We start from the raw sequence: 23,223 nt of genomic DNA, 5'->3' as shown, positions 1-23,223 counted from the left end.
TGGACTACTGTTAGTGGTAGTAAGTGACCCTTACCAACTGGTCTCAGCATCATGTAGTGTGATTTATCCCCGTCTCCGTCGGTGGGGCGGTGCGCATGCGCTTGACATCTCCTAACCACATGCGCTTGGCTCGAGAAAGAGTCAAAAAACCCAGAGACACCTGGAGAGAGAGCGGAAGTGGAGCAGATTTATCTCAGAATTAAAGCACAGATATACTTCATATAAATACAAAGCAGGATTCCAGTAATAGGAATTGACAAATATGTATATATAAATTATATTCTATATATATATGATTTTTACTTTTTATCTTTTACTGTATGTGAGCCTTTTTTAATCAGTTTATGGCTGTTTTAGGTGAGAGCAGATTCTTACATACCAACATGCAGAATATGAAATAATTCCGAAATACATGCCAGTTTAAAGTAAAGTCAATCATCTAGGTTTACTTTTTTGTAATTGGCATGTATTCAGTCATAAGCAATGGGAAATATAGCCGATATGCAATATTGCACACAATGTGGGCTAGTCTGTCTGTGCTAATAAGAGCCCTACAGGATTTTTTATGTTACAAAATTATAAGAAAACGTTCTCATCTCCTAATTTTTCCTGTCCACTTTGGCACATAAAATGTTTATTTATATACCTACAAAAAAAAAAAGGGTTTATCGGCGAGCTTTATTTTTAAAGTCCAGCCGGAAGTCTCGGGTGCCATCCCGGCTGACTTGACGACGGTCTCAATCACGACGTTGATCCAGCAGCGGCCGCTGAGCATCAGAGCGCCGATCCTCCTCCTCCGTGTCGGGAAGGCGTGCGGTACGCTGCTGTCACACATCCACTGAACGCTGCTCGCCTTTTATTCCCTGCCCAACTCCCAGCAGGATAACACAGCTCTCCGGCGCACAACCCAACATGGGTTAGGAAGAAAGCCGCCTATGGATTATCCACTTTGAGCACTTCAGCGAGGATGATGGGGGGGAGGAAATGGACTTGTTTTCGCAGAGACATCCTGACAAAGACGGGGACTGAGAGGGAATAGAGATCGGGATTCGCTGCCCCTCTCTCTCTCCCCCCCCTCTCTCTCTCTCTCTCTGTCTCGCTTTGCATCTTTGTTGTTGTTTTTTTTTTTCCTGTTTTGTTTTTGTTGTTGTTTTTGTTGTTTTGTTTTTGTTTTGTTTTTTCGCGTGTGTGCGAGGCAGAGAAATGTTTGCAGAATTGCTGTGCGGCGCCGTGGCTCTGGTCCTGTATGTCAACACTCTGGGCGCCGATTTCTGCTACGATGACAGGTACTTGGGGTGAATGAATGACACCCGGCCTCGTGTGTGTGTGTGTGTGTGTGTGTGTGTGTGTGTGTGTGTGTGTGTCTCCTCTGTCTCCTCTACATATTCCCGATCGGTTGTGAACCACAGCAGATGAGTGATGACAGGCTTTCATTCATTATGTTGCCATAACTCTGAGTGAGCAGCAACACTGGCGTTTAACTCATGTGAGCTGAGCTTTATCATCCACACAAGCAGTCTGCCTGAGGGCATCAACAGAGTGTGGCGCTTTGAAGAGCTGTAGAGTGATCAAAATGCTGTACTGGTTATTCTCACCTCTCTCTGTAGCACAGTGTCATTTGAAATCCATTAGAAACTTCACTTAGAAACTTCCTTATAAATCTCTGTAAATCAACCTTTTCTCCTGCAGAAACCGGTGCGTTTCAGTTCATAGGGATCATGATCATACAGTATTTTTACATATTCCTGCAGCAGTGGTATCTTTCTAGGATTATTTTCATGATAGGAACAGTGAAGTCAATAGTAAGCAGGGGGTGTGCTTGGATGCCTCAGTCTCCAGAGTCTGGACTTGCTCTAAGTCTTCTGAGTTGTGCTGAGGAAATAATTGATCTCTGGAGGAGAAATATGTCTTTCTTGCGCCAGTCCCATTGCCAAACTGTTCCACATGTGCAGCCTGCTGAAACTTTAGAGAGCATTTTGTCATTCATTTACTCAAAAATAAGCAGCACCCCTCCACTTGAAACCATCAGTATGAAAAAAGGCTGAAGCGAGCGCGGTGCATGGGTTCAGCAGGGTAATGCATTACTCATAGCTGGCCTTTTGATATTTGATGGCTGAATGGTTGTCAGTGCCTCGGGCTCATTAATGCATCGTCCATGCCTCCATGTAGGTCAGAGGCATCGCTGTTTTCCTGCCATCACTGTGCTGTCTTTTTATACAGGTTGATTAATATTGAGCTGAAGATGATAGGAGAGAATTCACCTGCTGCGTTGCTTTGTACCAGCACTTTGTGTGTGTATAACAGGTGTTGGCTTTTAAAGCACACCCAGTGGACACAGCAGAGTGAAGAAACAGTACATTAACACCCTCCACATCAACTGGTGGTGTATTTCCTTTACAACTTTGCCTACTGCTCTGTATATAGATGACTTCCTGCGTAACGCATTCCCCGAGGCCTTTTTTGTTGAGAGTCTTGATACTTTTTCATGCGGCAGAGTCGCTATATGCCTTTACACTTTGTGTTATGGTCAGGTGATTCATGGCAACCCCCTGTGCAAGAAAGATGGTGTTCTGTGTCCATAAACCTGTCAAGGAGTGGCCGTGCTGTGGAGAGGTGAGAGGCTACTGCTGCTGCCGCTGCTGCTGCTGACTGCTGCAGAGTGGGCTGCTGTGTGGCTGCGGGAGAGCCTCCAGCCTCCAAGTTTTTAATGTAAGACAGAAAGCCTGACCCTGATTATTCTGTGAAGAGATGTTAACATCATTTCATTTATTACCATGCAAGTTTTTTGGCCCAACTAATTGCTGGCTTCTTATGAAAAACGGATGAACGGTAGAGCTCTCCAGTGCCAGCAGGGGATTTTTTAAAAGGTTTTTAGACACATTGTGTCTCTGACATGTTTTTCAATGCAGGCTATCTCTCAGCCAGCGTTATCTGTTTTTAACACCATGTGCTTGGTTCAGGCTTGTATTTAGCAGCTGTCTCCTGTCCCCCTGGGCTCCTCTGGGGGAGAGAGGGAGATAGAGGAAGCGAGGATATGGCAGAGATATATAATTTTGCTAAGTAAAACAGCCCTGGACACACACACTGATCTAACTTGCTAATGCCGTGCTTGTGTTGAAAAAAAAAAAAGCTGATGTGACTTGGTGATGGTTAAGAAGCTGTCATCATGGAAAATACTGAATGTGTGGAAGACGATAAATCAAACTGCGAGCTTGCCATTACCCAACACCCTGCAGCTTGTAGGCAGGATTTATTCCAACTGAGTCTGACAGTAATTTATGGATCATTCAGATAATGTTTTTCGAAACTCAAAGGACATCAGTATTAAAGGATGTAAGGCCTCATGCTCACGAATAAAGATCGGTAGTTGATGTCTTATTCAGTGTGCATTTAAATGTAAAAGTAAACTGTGTTTTCATCGAATGTTTATGATAAATAGTTGCAGAAGAATTAAATATGGATATTTTGTCACAGTGCAGAATTGATTCCTCTCTCTGTGCCACCCTTTTGCTCCCGGCTGTGAAACCAATGCATTGACTTTACTCAATGAGTGATAAAAAGTTAGGATCTAGAATTGTGCTGTGTCTTTGTGTGTGTGTGTGTGTGTGTGTGTGTGTGTGTGTGTGTGTGTGGTGTGTGTGTAAAATGGTTATGGGCCACAGAGCTGGCAGAAAAGACACCTGAGGCTCCGCAATCGATTTGCTGGTAGTCTCGTATGGCAGCGGAATACGCAATGATTTGTTGCTTTTCTTTCTGTTTATTCTTCTCTCATGGTGAAGGAAGTGTTTGAGGAAAAAAAAAAAAAAAAAAGGTTTGGTTCCTGCGTGTTCTGAGTCACCTACTTCTTATCAACGGTGAGGCCACTGATTACACAATAATTTGAGCCACCCTTACACATTCCGTACATAGTAACCAAGGCCATCAGGAGGTCACAGTGAAAGGGAACAAACAGTTTAAATGCAGTAAAAGAAATGTTATTCTCAAGGCTGTAAAAATAATAATCTCATGCAGCGTTACCCCACAAGCGGCCCCTCTTGATAACAGCCTGGAAGAGTGGCCTTCTCCACGGTGCCAAAATCGCCCCGGGGAGCTTTTTTCCTCTCCCTCCCCTGGACACACTCATCATTAACACATACACAGCTTTGACACCTGCACTGGGAAATGGGAATCATACGTCATGTAGTTCATATCTCTGCTTCTGTAATCTACAGTTAGGGCTGAGTGAAGGAATGGCAGGGCCCAGATAAATGTCAGAGGAGAAATACTAGTGCAATATTCTGCAGCTTGCTGTAAGCCTGAAACGTGTGATATAACAGCAAAACCCGGTGAAGGCATTGGTGCATTATTAGATGATCGCAGGTGGTGATTAATGTCACTCTGCTTAAAGTTTCTGAATACAGTGTTTAAGCCAAGGTGAGTCAGAAAAGCAGCCACTTTGTCCGTTTTAACATTTTAAAAATGCTGAGCTCCTTTCAAGGTATATTTCAGCCTACCCACGCACACTGGTTTTATGGATTACCATTCGCTGTCAGGAGCTTGACGGATGTGATGAACTGCACCCACCTCATTTCTCTGCCCTGGTGGGATGTCGGTAAGGTTTGACTGTGTGAGGATGTGTGAAGGTTGCGGGTCACGCTGAAGGACGCAGCCTCCCTGGGCATGGCTGATGATTTATAACAGTCAGACAGTTGGTAAAGGCGAGTGGCCGAGTCCCCGAAAGCTTTATTAGACAAGTCAGGACTTGGGGACAGAAGCGAACATTACACTCTGATGTAGTTTGATGGGAGCTTCGGAGTTGATGAAGCCACGCGGCGCTTTGGGGCGGTGACTCATGTTGTTTAGTGATCATACCAACCGGGTTATGGAAAAAGTAGTGAATATTTATTTATTTTTTGGTTTATTTCACTTGGCAGTTTCCTCAAAGTGGCACAGACTGACACAGAAAATTAGACTGGATATTCAATAAAAATCCAAGCCTTATGACACTGAAGCCTTTTACTTCTGATAGAGCCTTTGTTAACAGCCTGGAGGCTCTGTGTGGTCCTTTTGCGGTACACTGGGCTGACCTACCTGGCCTGACATGGACTCTGTCTGTGCCGAGGCTGCCTCTTCCTTGGCACTGTGTGTCAGTGCACTGATCTGGAACCCTACTCTCATGGCCAATACCGTAGGATGGGCTGGTTGCGGTTATGTTGAGGGCGGCAACCCAGCAGTTTGAGTATCTCCGCTTTTTTCTCCAGTCAGGCTTTCTCTGTCTGCGCCCTGTAATTACCGCCCTGCCTGCAGAGAGGGACTCACGACATGGTTTGGTAGACGTAGCTGCTCCACTGTCTCTCTCTCTCTCTCTCTCTGTCTGCCTTCCCTTCAACAAAACCCCCCCCAAAGCCTTTTAGGCCTCCAGCTCCCATCATCCAACGACAGCCTCCAGATGGTCCCGTTTGGTAAGCAGTTTAGGGTTTTTCTCCTTTCTGCAGTTTGAAGGGCAAGGTTTGAAGTGGATTCAAATGAAGGATGTTGTGTTTGCTTGTAGTTGCCAGGATGGAGACACCAAAGCTCCCAGTGACACAGACAGTGCGTAATAGAGCCACTGAGGATGGCCTCATGACAAAGCACATGCAGTCATATTGTTGTATTTTTATTAAGTGGCTATAATCAAAGTTTTTTTAAAAAGTTAATGAAATGGCTATAAGCTTATAGTGACGAACACGTAGAGAATTATCACCTGATTCTGCTATTTCCTTCACCATGTGGTAGTGGCTGTTCAATGTGCAATGGATCTGTTGTCTAGTGGAGGAAACTTTGAAGTTCCTGCATTTCCTCCCTCAAACCACCAGGGAGTACAATCTGTTGGCAGGAGAGGAAAGAGATATGTGGGAGGCATCCTGCCTGATCTTGTTGGCCCCACACTTTCTTTTATAGATTATCTTAAATGAGGGGAAAGGGGAAAGGGGTGTTTGTGATTTCTGAGCATTGTTTATAGACTCTACAAAATTAGTGTGCACCAACTAGAGACTGTTCCAGGCACTGTAGCTGCAACAAACATAGATGTAAATTTAAAAAAGTTAGCAATTTTCATTCCAATTCCTTTCTCATTTTTCTCTCAAGAATCCCAGAGTATCACAGAAACAAGAATCTCCCGCCATCTAGTCATTTTACATAAATGGATGGATCCATTATTAGAATATACCGCCACTGTGACCATCTCTACTTGAGCTATAACAGCCCGGAAAGATCAGCTCAGTGTCTAACCACAGATAGATTGGATCTCCATTTTCCTAAGCTCTCATTTTCCAAGAGATAGCCAATGAGGGTAGAAATTGTTATTTTCACCCTCGCCACAATTGCAAGATAAGCTAGCCTGGCAGAAATTCATTTGTTTCTAAATATACCATTAATGAGGGGTTCTGATATGTTTGCGAGTTGCTTCCCTTACCCACAAAACCCTACAGAATTACTTGAAGCATCGGAGTCTTGGATAGAGCGAGTTCATATTTAGGTCAATAGGAAACAGCTGACTAGATATGATGCTCCTTTTTCTCCCTCACTGTCATCAGGTCGAGGATAAGACTTCATTATACTGTATCTTGGTTATAGAATTTCACCTCCTGAAATTGAAGTTCATTTAAAAAACGTTGGCCGTTCGCTGCACTGCCTGTGGCGAGCGCAGAAAGGAAAAATACCTGCATATTTGGAAAATGTGCAATAGCGATTAAATTTGAGAAAGTGTTTTACTAGTGCACTTCCTAACATGTAAAACGTGTGGAAACGCACACATTGCAGCAGAACACCTCATTCCTGTTGTCTAACTGTTGACTTCCTTTTCTCTACCTTTCCATTCTGGGTCACCAGGTTTCTCAGTGACTGTCAAAACAGTTAACTTAGCTCCTCCGTCTGCTGTGTGGCCCAGAGTGGGAAGGCAGCTTCCACCTTGTGATCTGGGTGTTGGTGGGTGTGACCCCGCCAGGCTTAGGCGAACTTTCTCCCTCCAGTAGCTCTGTCACTGCTCTGGCTATTGAGAGGTTTGAAAGGTTTTTTTTCTCCGTAAGAAACTGAGGAAAATATACATTTTCAGTTTGCTATACGCGGAACATTTTGCACTATATAATTCAGATAGGTCTGCATGTCGACTTGTGAATAACTACAGTACATAAATGCCAAAGATATTTTAAAATCTACATAAAAATGGAGACCAATGCATATTGACCCAAACTAACCAGCTAACCAGCTAGCAGGATAGCTATTCACACATTTTGCATTCATTATAAAGAGGATACCGTATACGCTACGCTGCAACCAAAGGACGCATTTTAAACATCATTGTTCCCAAATCTGATTAATTTGTGAGCTGCAGCAGGTCGCTGTGCCGAGCATGGTAGCCCCACTAAGCCGTGGTCCAAGTGTTTCGCTTATTCACAGTAATCCTGAATGACATTTTACACAGGAACATGCTCCTTTGATGCCACCGGACACCCATAACCTCCAGATCCAGATGATGTCTAGACTCTGGAGGAACTTGATACATGCATGAGTCTTAAATACCTGTGATAGCTTGATGCAGAGCTGATCACAGTGTGGAGCTGAAAGTAAAACCCTTTGATTACCGGAGCAAACTGCTATCTGCCGTTGGTTGAAATTGAATATGTGTGGCAGGATGAAGGGAGCTGTATCGCTCTGTTGATTGCTCGCTTCAGCTGATTGTCATATATGATACGCTACAGCACTAGGTCACTGGTCTGACTGTGGGATTGAAGGCTGCTCATAAGCAGTCACCATGTCCATCGTTTCTTGAAAGCCCTCGCTGTGCCAAAGCCCGGCCAGAGCAAGCTGATTGAAAGCTGCATTAATCAGGCTGTAATGCTTTTAAATCATCCGACTGGTATGCAGGGGGATGAGAAATGGGCCATATGTAGATGTCGGAGAGCTGCCTGGTGGTGGATTGAGACATTAGAGATTGTCTTTGCTGCACTGCACAAGGTGTTAACCTTAGTCTTCTTTGGGGATTCTCAGTGCTCCTTGCCTGGCTATTTAATTAAAAGCCAGCAGATTATCTCTCCTAATACATCATGTGGTTATAGTAGCACACACATACAGTATACTGCACAGACAAACAGACAGACAGACAGACAGATGACGATTATAATCGCCTGAAATGGGAATAGATGTGTAATACCTTACTGAATCATCCAATAAGGAAATCCTTCTGATGGTCAGTATTGCATGGCATCCAGCACAGCTACTCAATAATGTGAGAAAGGCATTAAAAGCTGCCAAGAAATACACTAAATCAAAATGATAGATCAAATGTGCTGTTGACCAACAAAAAGACATTAGTCATGATGCATCTGATGTTTTGGCTCTGTTTATTACTGAAACAATGTTTTGAACGCGTGTAGTGATCAGCGGATGCTGGCTATAGGTTATGCTCCCACCATTAAACATGGGTCTCAAATGATTTGACTCTGCTGGCTAAGTTGTTAATGGGTCTAGACAAGGGTTTGGATTTCGAGGGCTAATGCTGGCTGATGGCTCTTAAGCCGTGGCCACTCTCAGGCTCTTGGCCCTCTTCATATTAATGGGATTAACAGGACTGTGGATGAGAGGGGGCACGACGTGTAAGCAGAGAACCCCAAGCCATTAGAAACAAAAACTTCCCTGTCCCCCATATCCAATAGGGATGCTATAGTTTGCCCTTTTCAGTAAGGAAGAGGAGAAGGCTTCCCCTCTTCACTGGGCCTCTCCATCTCGGTGGCCCTATTCTCTGACAAGAAGCACTGGCTCGTTTCGATAAGGTTATGACACAAGTTGGCCAGTTCGGGGGCAATGCCTTTGTCCATTCTAAGAAGAAGGGGCTGTGTGGTCCCTCTGTTCTCCCTGGACCCAATGAAAGGAGGCCATTTGTCCCCAAACAGAGGGGAATTAAGCCCTGGTTGTGTTGGCCTGTTGTTTATGACGGACAAAGAAGCAAGACCTCAGTGTTCACTGTTTGAACAGAGCAGAAAACTGCTGCAGCTTTGTGGACCAAACCTGTCAGAACCAATTGGGTGAGCACATTGCGGTCGTACGTGCTCTGGTTAGCGTTTTTTAAGAGGCGAGATGGAGGAAGCAGGGCAGAGGACTCACAGTTACTGAGCTAACAGAAGATTCTTTGTGTTATGAATATGCCAGCTCAACTTGTTAATTTTAGGTGGCATGGATGTTTAGCTGGAAAGACGAGGCGAAGGTTAAGCGGCAGTCAACACAGTTGGGGAAATGCGGCTCGACAAGTTTTAGAGCCGTTTGCCAGGCTGGTAACCAGCCATTATATTTTGATTGCCAAAGCTGACAGAATAGTTGCCATCATTTTATTTTAATTCGAGCAGTTATAGTCTGGTTCTGCCATATTTTAGTTATGAAAAAGCTAAATCAAGAATAGTTTCACTATTTCACATAACCCCTGGTGTTCTCACTGTGGAAAGTTTGTTTTTGAGAATTAATTAAAGGATTGTGAAGCTTTCAAAAACAACCTGACTTGCTGCTTTCATTTTCTGAAGCGTGTTGTACTGTGTGTGGTTTATTGTTTGCCTTAAATTGATTAAATCAGTGCAGTAGCAGCACTGTCTTAAATTGACTGAATCGGTGCAACAGCAGCACTGACATTAATCTTCATTCTCCACTGAAGAATACAGAGGACTTTTTTCAGACTGCCCCCCCCCCCCCAAGAAGAATGACATAAACGTACTTTCAGCTACACAACTGCTTACGTTGACATGACAAAGCCCACTAGGGGGCCGTAGTAATTATGATGGGATCAAAGTAGGAAGTCGGACGTTGTTATAAAGCAAAGTTTGCATAGGGAGGGGGTCTGGGTGGATGGTTGGGTCAGCAAAACATCAGACTTTAACATAGGAGACTGCTGTTCATATTAGTGGTCGACCAATATGGGTTTTCAGGTGGCCGATGCTGATGCAGACATTTAGAGAGCAGGGCTGCCGATGGCCGATATATACTGCCGATATCGGTTTATAATTCAAGTAATCAGCCGGCTGATTAATCGGTCTATCACAAGTTCATATCTTGTTTTAAACAGTCATTTTAAGCATAAATCAAGTGTAATCTTTAAAATGAGATGTTTATTATTGTAACACAACAACAACAGTTCAAATAAAAATTAAGGAGCAACAGCAATAGGAAAAGAGCAAATCCTTTTCCCTGCAGCATTTTAACAGCCTCTCCATGCAGATTCAGACAGGACATAATCCATAACGAAAGCAAAAAATATGCAGTCCTACACAGTTGTGGAGGATGTAGGATTTCAGCATATAATTAGTACAAGGGCAAGTTTTATATAAAAATAACAAAGCAGCCTTTATGTTTGCACTAATTAGAAAACTTATCTTTTGATTAAGACTTAACAGTGAAGTGTGAAGTGTTTATGTTCCTTATGTTATTAGCCAGAATTGTGTTAAACAAACAGTTATTAACTTTTTTGGCCCCTCTTTTTGATCCCAATTGAAAAAACCTTGTCAGGTTCAGGTTCTTTCCTTAAAGGAAGCAAGTGTTGGAATTTCTTTGACTTGTATTATTGTTGTGGTTAAAGTGGTTTTCAAATATGATTACAGTATCTGGTGTTTCCTAAGTGTGGTAAGTGAGTCAAGTTCAGCACAGAAGGGCCTGTGGTCTGGCCAGTTTAGCCACTGTGGGTAACCTGCCGCTCCCCTCAGGCTAGTAATACTGGGACACAACTAAACATGTGCCCTTTGTGGCCATTTTTTGATGCTTCATGTTCTTTCAAGTCACTGAGTTGAGGTATCTGTAGAGAGGGAACATTGCTGCACACTTCAGATGAGAGAAAGGAAATAGTGAGCGACGGATAAGGTGTGTATTGCAATATACTTTTCTTTATTTATGGACTTGTGAACAAGCTGACAGGGCAAATTGAAGACTGAATTCTTGTGGACCCGAACAGTCCCTTCTGTAGGAGTTGCCTCCTCCCTCTCTCTTCCCTCACTTCCTACCTCTGACCAGACCACAGCAATGGAGGAAGCACATCTTTTCACAAGCTGCCTCTAATTGATACCGTTGAGCCCTGGGAACCCAGAGCGTGGTTTGAGTACTCTGCGAAATGCGTGCAAAGCACAACAGCCTCCAGTATGCCACCCTCTGGGACACCACAGGTTATTTACAACCAGACGACCAGTCTGGCCCAGGTTCTCGTATAGTTTCATTTAAGAAAGTTAAAACAGAAAAAGAAATACCCACCGCACTTGGATGCGACCCTTGCCAAGCCTTTCATCAAATAGCTACACTGAGAGAGGGCAAGAGTTGAATCCAATCCAGGGTTGTAATCTCAGCCTTAGGGGGCTTTTCACAAAATGGTTGTGTGGGTTATGAAAGAATGAAACCAGATATGTAGGTTAAGTTCCTACTGTTGGTATTGGCTTTTTGCTACTGTTTCTGTTCATACTTTTGCCTTTCCCCACAAGCTACACCTGTAAAATATTCAGAGTTGTTTCAATAAATAATTTTACACTTAATTAGTCATATGAGGTTTTGGGCAATACATTTTTAGTGTTTGGATATGTGTATGTGCCATAAACAAATCCAATCAAATGTGGTGTAAATTGACTCGTCCTAATGTAGCTTGTCATGGATTGGTGAGGCAGACGAGTCTGACATCTCTCCAGATGGAGAACAGCTTGTGTTGTATTGTATTTCACAGACAGAGCCAACTCTCCCGTTCGCTCTCTTTCTCTCTTGCTCACTCTCCCTCACTCTCTGTCATCATGAATAAAATCACACTGGTGACAGATTGATGGAATCATGATGGTTTACAAGGTTGATTTCAGTGGTTTATTTTGGCTGAGCGCTGACCCTCAGTATCTGTGGCCATGGTGTTTCTCCTCATCTTCGACCTTTCGCATGTGTGACTTTCCCCTCTGGTTGCCAAGTGAGGTCTTCCTCTTCGGCAGGAGGTGGATGCACACAATTGGCCAGAGTTTATTTTTGATCCGAGGAGGAAGTTTGGGTTGGGAGAAAGTGTGCACAACTGTTCTTCCTTTTACCAGCCCCTGAGGTTTGAGGATCTGGAGAAAAGCACTGTCAGCTGCTCTGACAGAATAATGAGACTTCTTTAATGCACTCTCAAGAAAAATAAATTTCTCATCGGACAGAAGTTGAGTGTATGCAAAAGGGAAAAGAGCAGCACTGGCAAGAAAGAAAGATTGACTGATATAGTATTATGGCATTAGATGGAAGGCCTTTGTTGTTAAATTGTGACTGTGAAGGCCTCTAGGCATTCTGTTTCAGTCTGTGGTGAGCGCGTGTTGTCCTGACTGTGAACTCCTGCTGCTTAGGGTCTTACAACATTTACCTGACAAGATGTCAAGGGGGCCCAAAACCACGCCGGATCCCCCAAGTGGCTCTTCTCAATGTGTCCGGCCGGTACAGTAGACACATTTCTTGCCACCACATGGTAGAAAAATCAGAGGCTGTTTTAATTAGGAAGCAGTTTAAGGGAAATCCATCCACGGCCCTGCTAGCCTTCAAGCTATGTTTTCATTTGTGTGTGAGTGACTGCTGGGGTCCCTGATGAAGACCCTAACCTTAAGACACATGAGGCTCACTACTATTCAAACAAACTGTCACTCAGAGACCACAAACCATCTCTTTTTCTGCCAAAAATGCAAGTGTTACAGCTGTATGGTCTGGTATCTGCCATTATCTGGTAAAAAAGACACATACACTGAGGGGTATGGCGCTTACTGAAACTTCTTGAGACAGGTCGATTTCTGTCTGGGAAGAAGTGAAATTGTCTTTCCCTGCTGGCAGATTTCCATCATTTGTGTAGAGAAAAATACATTATCAGCACTAAACACTAGATTAAATGTCTTGTGCGGTGCTCTCCCTGCCTCCGCTTCTCATTTAGTACTGCTCCGAAACATTTGCTAATGCATTGTGCCCATCACTCCGCTTGATTGATGGAGCTGATGATTCTCCCACACGACAGCTGGAGTAAAGTAGGCAGGCCTCAGGTACCTGCGGCGTGGGCTTGTTCTCTCCCTCAGGGCAAGGCCCTGTTGTGTGGAGACAATAGACCTTGATTGGCATCTGTGATTATGTCTCCTCCTAAACCGCACGTCCTGCAGCTCACATTCTCATTCTCCTCAGGAGCTAGCATCCACCACCGGCAGCTCATTGAGAAGTTATTGATTTTTCGCAAAGGAATAATCCACTGTAGTTTCCCAGTGAGAACACAGATGGCTGGCCCTTATTAGACAAATAAGGATTTCATTTATTTCTTCCTGCAACCGTTGCAGAGCCCGTTCGTTCATTCAATGAAGTGTAAATCCATATTCGAAAATTAATGACTTATATGTCTGTTTCCTGTAGCGTCACAGCATCATACATTTGCAGGTAAAATATATTCTCTGTGGGAGTGCTTAACGTCTTTAGTTTAGTATCAAGATGTCCTAGGATGAGGAAGTAAAACCTCATAAAAACTCTAGTGTTTTGTATGTTGCATGTGGCCAACAAGTACAGTTCAGATTTATGTAGGAGGCAATGATGTATGTCACACTCTACTGTTGGAGACGTCTGGCTGTAAATCATGTGGATGAATGATGGATACAGGTTGTCACAATGAACAGATGAGTTGGCAGGACACACGCTGGCATGTTTGCCTGTGCAATGAGCTTTTAATTTGCGGTAACAACATCAGCAAATTAGGGATCTTTGGGAATCAGAAAATCAGACTCCTGTGGAAGGATCAAAAAACACTTTCTAAGATATGTGTACCTGTTTTCAATATACTCTGGACTGCATGACCTGTCTTTTCATAGATTGTTCTTTTGTGCAAAGGTTTTTAGAAATTAAAGTCTTGGAAGGCAGAAGGGGTGCAAAGAACAGAAAAGTAGAGAAATACAAAGTAAATGTGCAATAAAAAAGTGTTTAGCTGCATCTGTGAGAAAGTTCTTTGACGTGAGGCATTAGTCAGTAAAATGACCCTTTCTTCTGTTGTGCCAGTGCCCCTTATTTATGGACTATTTACAGTTGCCTGCATGGCTGGTTTATTAATCATTATTGTATTTATTTATTTAACACACACAATTATCCCTCATTCTTAGTTTAGCTGTGGTAACACATTTGTTTTTTCCAGTGTAATTGGCTGTTGTTTTCATGGGTAGTTTGTGTTTTACACTAAATTGCAAACTTGGCTTTCACCCTGTGCAATCACAACTTCCCATCTGAGAGCTGTGATTAAGCAACAGAGTTTGGTCTCCGCAACCTTCCTAACACAAGGTTGCAGTAATTCAAAAATCTATATTTTTAATGAAAATAAGAATATTGGAAGTTGAAATTTGAAAATAATGTGCTGTAAAGTACTTCCTCAATACATTACTTGGGTTTATGTCTTGACAGTCATACTGTGTATTGCCAGGGCCTAATAGTTTTACAATACACTGTGAGTAAGTATATTGTTGGACAAGACTCATTCGGAGCTGAGCCATAATCACATAATCATCATTATGAATGATCTCATGGCATTTTTTGAGAAGACCTCTGGTTTTCTTCAAGAAACCAGCTCTGCTGTCTCACATCATGTCTATCATCCGATTAATGGAGAAAATAGCTATATGAAATACTACTTGTTTATTCTTGGAAACCTTCATTGGTCGTTTTTTCATGGTGTCGCATTTACAGTTCATAACCTAACCATTGTGAGCGAGAGAATCCTTGGCCTGGGGATGAATGGCAGGGAGTAAAATGCTGTGGGAACTAGAAAACCTGTGCAGAGCTGCAGATGAAGCCACAAGTCCACTCATTGCTCCGTGTTCCCTGGTTTTATATGTGCATTACAGTTCCAGTGATCATTTTAAAACAGATTATTATATGTGGTTCTGCAGGTTCCTTCATCTGAACCCTACATATGTAATAATAATAATAATAATGTTTTTTATTATTTAACAGATGGATGACTACATGATTTTCTCATTTAATTAATTATACTGGATTCTCCCAAAAGCTTTAATTATTTGCAGATTTGTCTGACTTAGAAGGCTTTCTATTTAACTGTCAGTGGACTCCCAAGGGTGAGTCAGCTGCTGCAGCAGTAGATGGCCAAAGTCTAAACCAGATTAAGAGTTAAAACCTTTTAGTCCCTGGTTGAGAGGCTGTTAAACGTCTCTTTATGTAGATCTATACCTTTCTTGCAGGGAATTTCTACATGCAAGAGTTAAGTTTGAGATTTTCTACAAGGCTGGACAAAGTAACCTAATGATTGCTAGATGGTTAATGACTAAACTGAAAGAAAAAAAAATAAAGAAGCTTGAAGGCAAGTTGTATGTGATCTTGATCTGGAAAAATGATCGAGATCAAAGTGTATCAAAACTGGTCAACATCTTGATCTTATTTAAAAGATTATCAAAGAATCAACATTTTGTACTGGCCCCAGCTGGAGATACAGAGATAGAACCCAGTTCTCCTCTCTGAGTGCATGCACAGTGTTCACCTCACCGCAGTTACAATTTCTGACAGCTCTAAACTTTTAAGCAGAGGTCACTTGCATATTCATAAACCTTTGACCTGATCTCTACCTGGATGTTCAGCTCTAAACATGTTCATATTTGTCTGTGTTTCCTTGTTGAGGACAAACAGCAGCGTTAATGAAATAGTAAGAGGTAACTGCCCTCTGTGTAAATTCATCATGCTACAGTGTGTATCAGATTGAATCCAGAGTTGTCAGTCTCAGTCTCTTAAGACACTGGGTGCAGTATGACAAGACCGTAATGTAAAATGTGGACCAGCTGGGAGCCTTCACCTTGTCAATCCAATAAAGCCGCCATGATGCAAGTTTAGCTGCGTGTGGTGCAACCTTTGGCTGATCTATGAGCCTATCTTCCTGCCAGCTTTGTGCAGTAGCCAACATTAGTGTAACTGGAACATTTTCCTCAGCTTATCACGACGAGACTTCATAAACATTTCATATGTTGGGTTGCTTTCCTCATTTGCCACTTTTATTTTTCTAACTTTTCTAATGCCCTCATTAGCAAATACTTAGGAGGTCAAACAAACTTTATTAGCAGGAACGCACAGTGTGTTCAGTGAAAGCAGAAAAATATTAAATCACACCAGATGCCTTATGGTGTTGGCTGCAGGTCAATGAGGCAGTACAACAATGCAAATACAACATGTACCGTCTCAATACTTAGGCAGAATCTGAATCTCATTTAAATTTATAACTGGACCCACTTCAAGGGACCAATATGGTGGTATATTATCTCCAGCATCATTCAGCCAAATGCCAGAAGTAAACACTATTTGCTCATATATGACTCCAATCTTGACAGCACTTACTTGCTTGCCTCATTTTCAGCAGCTTTGGTTTGGGTTATTAGCTCAGTTGGTGATGTGTTTATGGCTGTTGGGACTGTGTTTATTTGAGCAGGATTTAAGGCTGTTTATCTGGGACTAGCTTCTGCAGGATACAGTAGGCCCAATCAGATAATTGTGAGATTTATGAGTTGGAAAAAAACACCAGTGTTCAGCAGTGTTTACCTCAAGAGTTTAGGTGCAGCTAAATCACTGCTTTCTTACGGATAGCCATGGAATGATTTTTTTGCCTGGCTCCGAATGAACAGAAAATACCTGTTCATTTTCCCTGAATGCTCTCTGATTGTGAAAATCTGCAAGTATGACTGATGTTGACTAGTGCAGAGTAATTATACTGCTGCTTTTTTTTTTACCCAGATTTGACTGCAGGTAGACTGAAACAGAACCATGTGCAATATCATGCATTATTCAAAAATGATAAACATGATCTCATCCCTCATCATGTCTTTTGTGGTATAATAGTAGTTTAAAGGATAAGGCTGGCGTTCTGACTCCCCTGCCCTATCTGTGGCATTCAGCCCTAAGCATTAGTGAGTATAAACAGCAGCAGGACAGTCTATGTAGGATGGAAAATAAACGAAATTACAGTGCCCATGTTCATGGTAATGATGGAAGGAGCCAGCCAGTCCAACGGTGTGGCTCATTGATGTGTTTTTAATAGTTTTTGGACAACAACGACATTCTGTAGCACAGAGAAATAAGCAATATCTTGTTTTTGGGATCAATTTATTATTGGTTTTGGTCTGTTCATGGGGTTTATTGACAGCAAAAACAATACAGAATGTTCCCATGTTCCTCTATGGGATAATATGTTCTCATTTGCTTTGAAAACCACTGCTGACTTTTTAGTCAAGACAGAGCTGTTCTTTCTCCTTGCTTTGTCAGTTAGAACTGTTGGCGCTTCATAGGTTGGACGGGTCAAACACAGAGCAGTATTGGCTGACTGAAACATTGTTGTTTTCCCCCAATACCAAGGACCGGTGGTGGCCTCCAATAGAGCTAACCAGCAAGAGGCTGGTAATTGATTTGTTAAAGCTCCCTTACTGGTTTGCTGAAATGAGATGACAAGTACAGTCCTAAGGCAGAGTTGAGTGGAGGGACGTATGAGGGGAAAAAGGGTGGTCCATGACCCACAGGAAGATCAATACTACATGATGAGGGTGTGGAAATGGTGCTGCAGCTCTTTGTTCTCATTCAAGCCCTAGCTATAAACCAACCATTTTGCCTCACTACATTTGTGATGTTATGAGAAAAAACATATCTCAGTGACACAGGCCATTTGTTTTTACTGGCCATATGTTTGACCATGTGGTTTTCCATACTAAAGGCAGAGAATAATTCTTTTTAACTGCCCATCAATGTAAGTGATACCAAGGACATAAAATGCAATGTGAATCCCAAACAAAGGCTTTTTATATACCATGACATGGATTCCCACTACAAAGGAATGGAGACATCACACACTTATTTTGTGTATAGTTCAGTACCCACATGAGAAGTCGTTACAAAGATTAATAACCACAATTCTGCTCTATTGGAAATAGATGAGCTCATGTCTTTGGGATGTAGGCTTGATTGCAGTGTACAATACCTGATGTGTGGAGAAAAATGGTGTCCATTAATTCTACCAAATACTGGCATTTGCTCGGGGCAAGGCCTGAATAATTTGTTGGTATAGTGTGAATAATACAAGCGAAAGAGACAGTATGTGCCTGTTATTTTTTCCTGGGTTGTGGCTCGGACTTTGTAACCAACTGCACTGCTTCATTCATCTGTTTGCATGTACGCTGTAGAATCCTACCCTCCAGTGCAGTGTTTGGCAGCATCGCCTTCCAGCTCCACTTTTCTCAGCCAAAAGAGGGGATAGGTCAATTGCAAGTACACTTTTCAAGTCATAAAAATCCATATACAAGTATTTTTCTTTGGGGTTTAGAGAGAATTCCTCACCCTCAGGAAAGGCAGCTGAAGGGTTGGAGGGAATAATAGCTCACTTTGCACCTCATAAAAACCTGTGAGCACACCTCGAGTGCTGCCTGAGGTCCCTCACTTGCAAGCCCTCAAAGCAGTCCCTGTGGATTATATAAGTGATGAGGGGGGCCAGTACAGAGGATGATGTCTGCCTTCACACCGCTGATGTGTGTGTTTAGACCTCCTTGTGCGTCCTTCACCAGAAACCACAGTTTCAGTGTGATACAAGAATGACAGAAAATCGTGAATTCCTTCTTCCTTTCAATTTTTGAGTGATGGTTGAGCAGCTTTTTCCTGCTGGCTCCCCTGGATGGCCACAGCTGCCAGTCGACACTCCAAAGTGCTAAAGTGCGTATTTCTTTGCCACAAATGCAAGAGTCTGGCCTGAACCCTTGGCTACTGAGCTGGACTAAATGTGTTCACTGTGTAGTGTTTTGACCCAGTTTGCGTGGCTTGAATTTTTAATATCTGTTAAGCTCCAGGAATGCACTCTGTTTTGCTGGAATAACAGGCATTGCAGAGAGCGGGGTCTCCACTGGATATGCTGAAAGTGATTTCATTATTCTGCAGCGGTTCACCAACACTCACCACTACTTTTGGCAACGATAGGAGACTGAACTAGAACTGAACTTCTGTGGATGAATTATGAGTGGATAAACAGATGAGCACTTTCCTTCCACTTGTCCTTACTCGCAACAGATCTGTACCTGCTGTATTGGCTGGACCTATGAATCCTTTGTTACACTTCCACAGAAATTGTTGTCAAAGGACAATAGTCATATGGATTGTGAGAGTTCTGTCCTCTCTTAGCATTGCTAACATCTGCTGACGTTTTCCTTTCACAGAGCCAAGCCACTAGCGTGGTTAAAACAGGGGCCAATAAAAAAATTGTAATATTAATAAGATAAACGTGTAGCTCTGCACCTGGGTCGTAAGTCAAGGTCTAAGAGGGAGATGGACCAGAGTATGCGGTACGTTAGCCAAAAATGTTTGACCTAACTGTAATTCTGGATTGTATATGGCTCCGTAAGTAGGAGGCTGAAATGAATCCTTCCTCCCACTCTTAATTCACCGACTTCTTCTAGGTCAAACAGTCCGGTAAATCTTTCCTCTGAGAAGGCCCGTCCTCCTCTGAACTCCGCTATCAAGGATCTGACATACTAGCAGGTTCATATAATTAAACCTCACTGCTTTGTTCTCATATGCATGCAGCTGTGTAATACATGATCCGTCTCTGTCTCTCTTTTGCTTCAACACTTTCTTCCCTCCGCCGCGTCTCCTCCTTTTGTCATTAGGCATGCAGTTTGCTCGTAATTAAGTACGTGAGTGAATTAAGGGCTCGCTGGGGCTGATTCGTTCTGGCGATACGCTGGAGATGCCAGCCTGCCACCGGCCTCCAGCACATACACACACACATGTAAACACAAACCCACGCAGCTTTCTGAGACGGATTGGACTGATGCCGTAGGATTTTCAGAGCACCTGAGCTTAGTGTAGTTAGGAGACTGCGGCACAAATAGCCCGTAGAGACGTCACAAGCAGGTGGTGTTCAGGAAGAATTCATGTCACATTTATCTAACAAGGCATTATGACGTCCACATGAAAGGAAAAAGCTTTCTGTTGATGTTGGAATTTCATCATTTACCTTTCAGTGTTTTCTTGGGAATTCTGCTTTTTCTATTTAACGTGTTTTATAATGTTTATGTTGTTGATTTGTAGCTCTAATACTTGATAATACCATACAAATCAATTGCTTTGATGCTGGATATCAATGATGGTTGATCCACCACTTTAGCCAAAATATCTGAATAACTACTGGATGAAATGGTTGTGATGCATCATAATGTATGAAATACAGATGTGCATGTTTGCTCCCCTCAGGATGAAAAGTCATCATTTTAGTGATCCTCTGACTTTTCTTCAAGAACCATCATCTGGTCTAAACTTGTTTAATACCTTGGTTTTATGAAATATCAGCAAAACATTTTACCTGCTTAGCATGTTAGCACTGTCATTAAGAGCATGGCACATTAGCACTTACACTGTCTGCTGACTATTTTCAAACAGCTTTAGCTGCAACTAATCACTGTTTTCTTAATCGATTAATCGTTTTTTTTTTTGTTAATTGATTAATTGCCTAGTCAGAAAATGGTGCACTCAGAATTTTACAGAGCTCAAGACGACAATTTAAAATTGTTCAACTAACAGCCCAGGGGCCAAAGATATATATATATAGAATTGAGAAAAGCTGCAAATCCTCACACCTGAGAATCTGGAAAAAGTAAAAATCTTGCATTTTTGCTTCATAAATGACAATTAATCATTTATCAAAATAGCCAGAGGTTAGTTTTCTGATAATCATCTAATCATTTCAGCTCCAAACAGCTTATTTTCTACATTATGTTATTCTGGAATATCATAAACTACTACAGCAGGTTAATAGGGATAGACGTTTATTAATTCCCACAGCAGTCTTCAATATTTCATCACAACTAATCTGTGAGTCAGGGGATCAAAAACCGGGGCCGTGTTATTTCTGGGCATCTCGCTGTTTTGGTCATTACCGCCACAGCACTGGTAGCAACGTACACCTTCTGTCAACATGTTATTTTTGAGATTATGGCTTCCTCGCTCCTTCATGAGGAAATTGGGTTGACACAGTGAATTTCATTCCATTTAAGCAGCCTTAATACTTAATGCTGTTTTGTCTGCCCCTGGGGCCTGCTGAGTGCGCTTTGCACTTTTCAGGGCTGGCACAGATTCTCATTACCCCTGGAAAAACTTCCCGTGTTCATGTAAAACAGTGTAACCTGATCCTGGGACTCGAAATAGTTTGCGGGAGACTTCACCATCCTCCACAATCTGATGGAGGCGATGCTGCTTCCCAAGAAGAGGCACATAAATAGAAAACAGCCCAGCAGGCGATGCAAAGAAACAGCATGTACTCGTTTAACACCTATAAATATCCGAGGTGAGGGTAACATTGTCTGTTCTCTCTAGTGAGAGGAATTCTGGGTAATCAAAGGGGTTTGCAGAACGGTGCTATCTCAGTTTTTTTTTTTTTTTATATGGCTGTGACCTGTTTCCTAAACTGTGGCCTCTGTACTGTAAGTGGAGTTGAATTGCATGTGGTAAGGTATGATTTATAAAGGTTAAAACAAATGATATCTTGACCATTAGTTTGTGTGGAAGTAATAATCTTTGGCTTATAGACGTAAAACTGGGGAGTACAGTACAGTTACTATTGATGGAAACCAGTAAATGCTGACGACACACACTCCCTCAGAAGAATGGGATTGCAAAAATGTTTACCAGGCATCATGAGCTGTGTGCTGAAGGAAGTTATTTCTTACTCCCTGGTGAGATAATCTATTTTCACCAGGAACTTGTCACGCTGGAGCCACCCGAACATAAAATCAAATGCCAGCCCACTGGATAATGGGCTTTTGAATCATTTAGGACTGGTGATAGTGATTGCCTGTGCCTTCATTGGTAAGCAGCTCAGGCTCAACAGTGTATGTGTTTGTTTGGGCATATTGTGGCCGTGTGTGTGTGTGTGTGTGTGTGTGTGTGTGTGTGTGTGTGTGTGTGTGTGAGTGAGAGCTCGTGTGAGTAAACGCTCATGTGTGCCTTTTATGAGCTCGTCTGAGTGATTTCCCAGTGAGAGTGCGCTTTACAGCCGGATTCCTCCAGGATGAGTCTGGCTGTTTGATAGAACAGCCCCATGGCGGCCTCCCGGTCTCCAGCCTAATGAGCATCAATTCTAACAGGTGGTCCATCCGAGCACTGAGAACAAGAGGAATTAGGCGGTTTGTATGTAAGTTGCTTCTTCACTGCTGGAGAAGCGTTTTGTTTGATCAGTAGTGCTGCTTTTTTCTCCATCCCGTGAGGAAATGGAATCATAAACACAATATTTCGAGGATCAGACATGGGCAGCGTAAGATGCTCTGCGGTTTGTAGTGCAAATGATCAAACTGTTTCAGAAAACCTTGAAGGTAGTCGCAGTTTATTGACCGATTTAGAGTTGTTGACATTTCATACACCGTCTGAATTCTACTGTGAACAAGCTGCTTTGTTTCATGATCCCACTATGAAGAACTTATAAAACAGGGGGCACGATTTACACAGCTGGAATGAAAAGAGCTGTAAAAGTGTTAATTGTTTCCAGTTGCACTTCCAGTAGATGTAATGTAGACAACATTACATATTTTCTGAAACTAATTTGTAGGATAATTGCTTTGACAAATTATTCAGATACCCAGTGGTCTAGTACCATGTAATCTAGTACCATTTTAAATTATTTTGTAAATATTTTTTTTTTACTTTCAATGTCAAATTACTTGCAGAAATCTATATTTACATTATTCTCACTTGCAAATGACTCTAGGGTGCCCTTAAAATATTGTTAATAAAAGTAATAATAATTAGTTTGTAAAAGTGATTTTATTTGCTAGTAGCATGGCATTGTGGGTCCGTCGGCCAATCTGTCTACCACTTTTGTCTAGAAGTATCTCAACAACTATTTGATGGATTGCCGTGAAATTTTAAACAGACATTCATTGTCCCCAGAGGATGAATCACAATGGCTTTGATTTTCCTCCGACGTTTACTGGAGTAAAGCTTTGAGGTCCACGTTTGAGTGAAATGGTCTGTTCAAAATCTATTTTTCAAGAGACTCCAGAGATTGTTTTTACCAGAATGACAGCGTAATTGTGCAACACAAACCAATAGTGATATCACTGAAATAGACAGAAAGAAGAGGAAGCAAGTTTGCCCAATTTCAGTCCATTACATGTCCATGACTAAAAGCTGTAAATAAGGGAAAATGTTATTTTCTACCAAGTCACACAGGAGCAACATCTTATTTTCATTCTCAGCTGAATTCAC

At 42.3% G+C, this 23,223-nt stretch overlaps 1 protein-coding gene across 1 annotated transcript in view; it reads left to right on the top strand.

The window, feature by feature from the left end:
• Positions 1–766: 766 nt before the first annotated feature.
• Positions 767–23,223, top strand: part of tmtc2b (transmembrane O-mannosyltransferase targeting cadherins 2b) — a 92,123-nt gene continuing 69,666 nt past the window's right edge. The window contains exon 1 of the mRNA XM_051381498.1: positions 767–1,286. Coding sequence (XP_051237458.1) covers positions 1,204–1,286 — 83 coding nt within the window. The 5' untranslated portion in view covers positions 767–1,203. The remainder of the gene's footprint in view (positions 1,287–23,223) is intronic.

This window comes from Dicentrarchus labrax, unplaced genomic scaffold (assembly GCF_905237075.1).
Source record: "Dicentrarchus labrax unplaced genomic scaffold, dlabrax2021, whole genome shotgun sequence".
NCBI lineage: Eukaryota > Metazoa > Chordata > Actinopteri > Moronidae > Dicentrarchus > Dicentrarchus labrax.
This window is presented reverse-complemented; position numbering and strand designations above follow the sequence as displayed.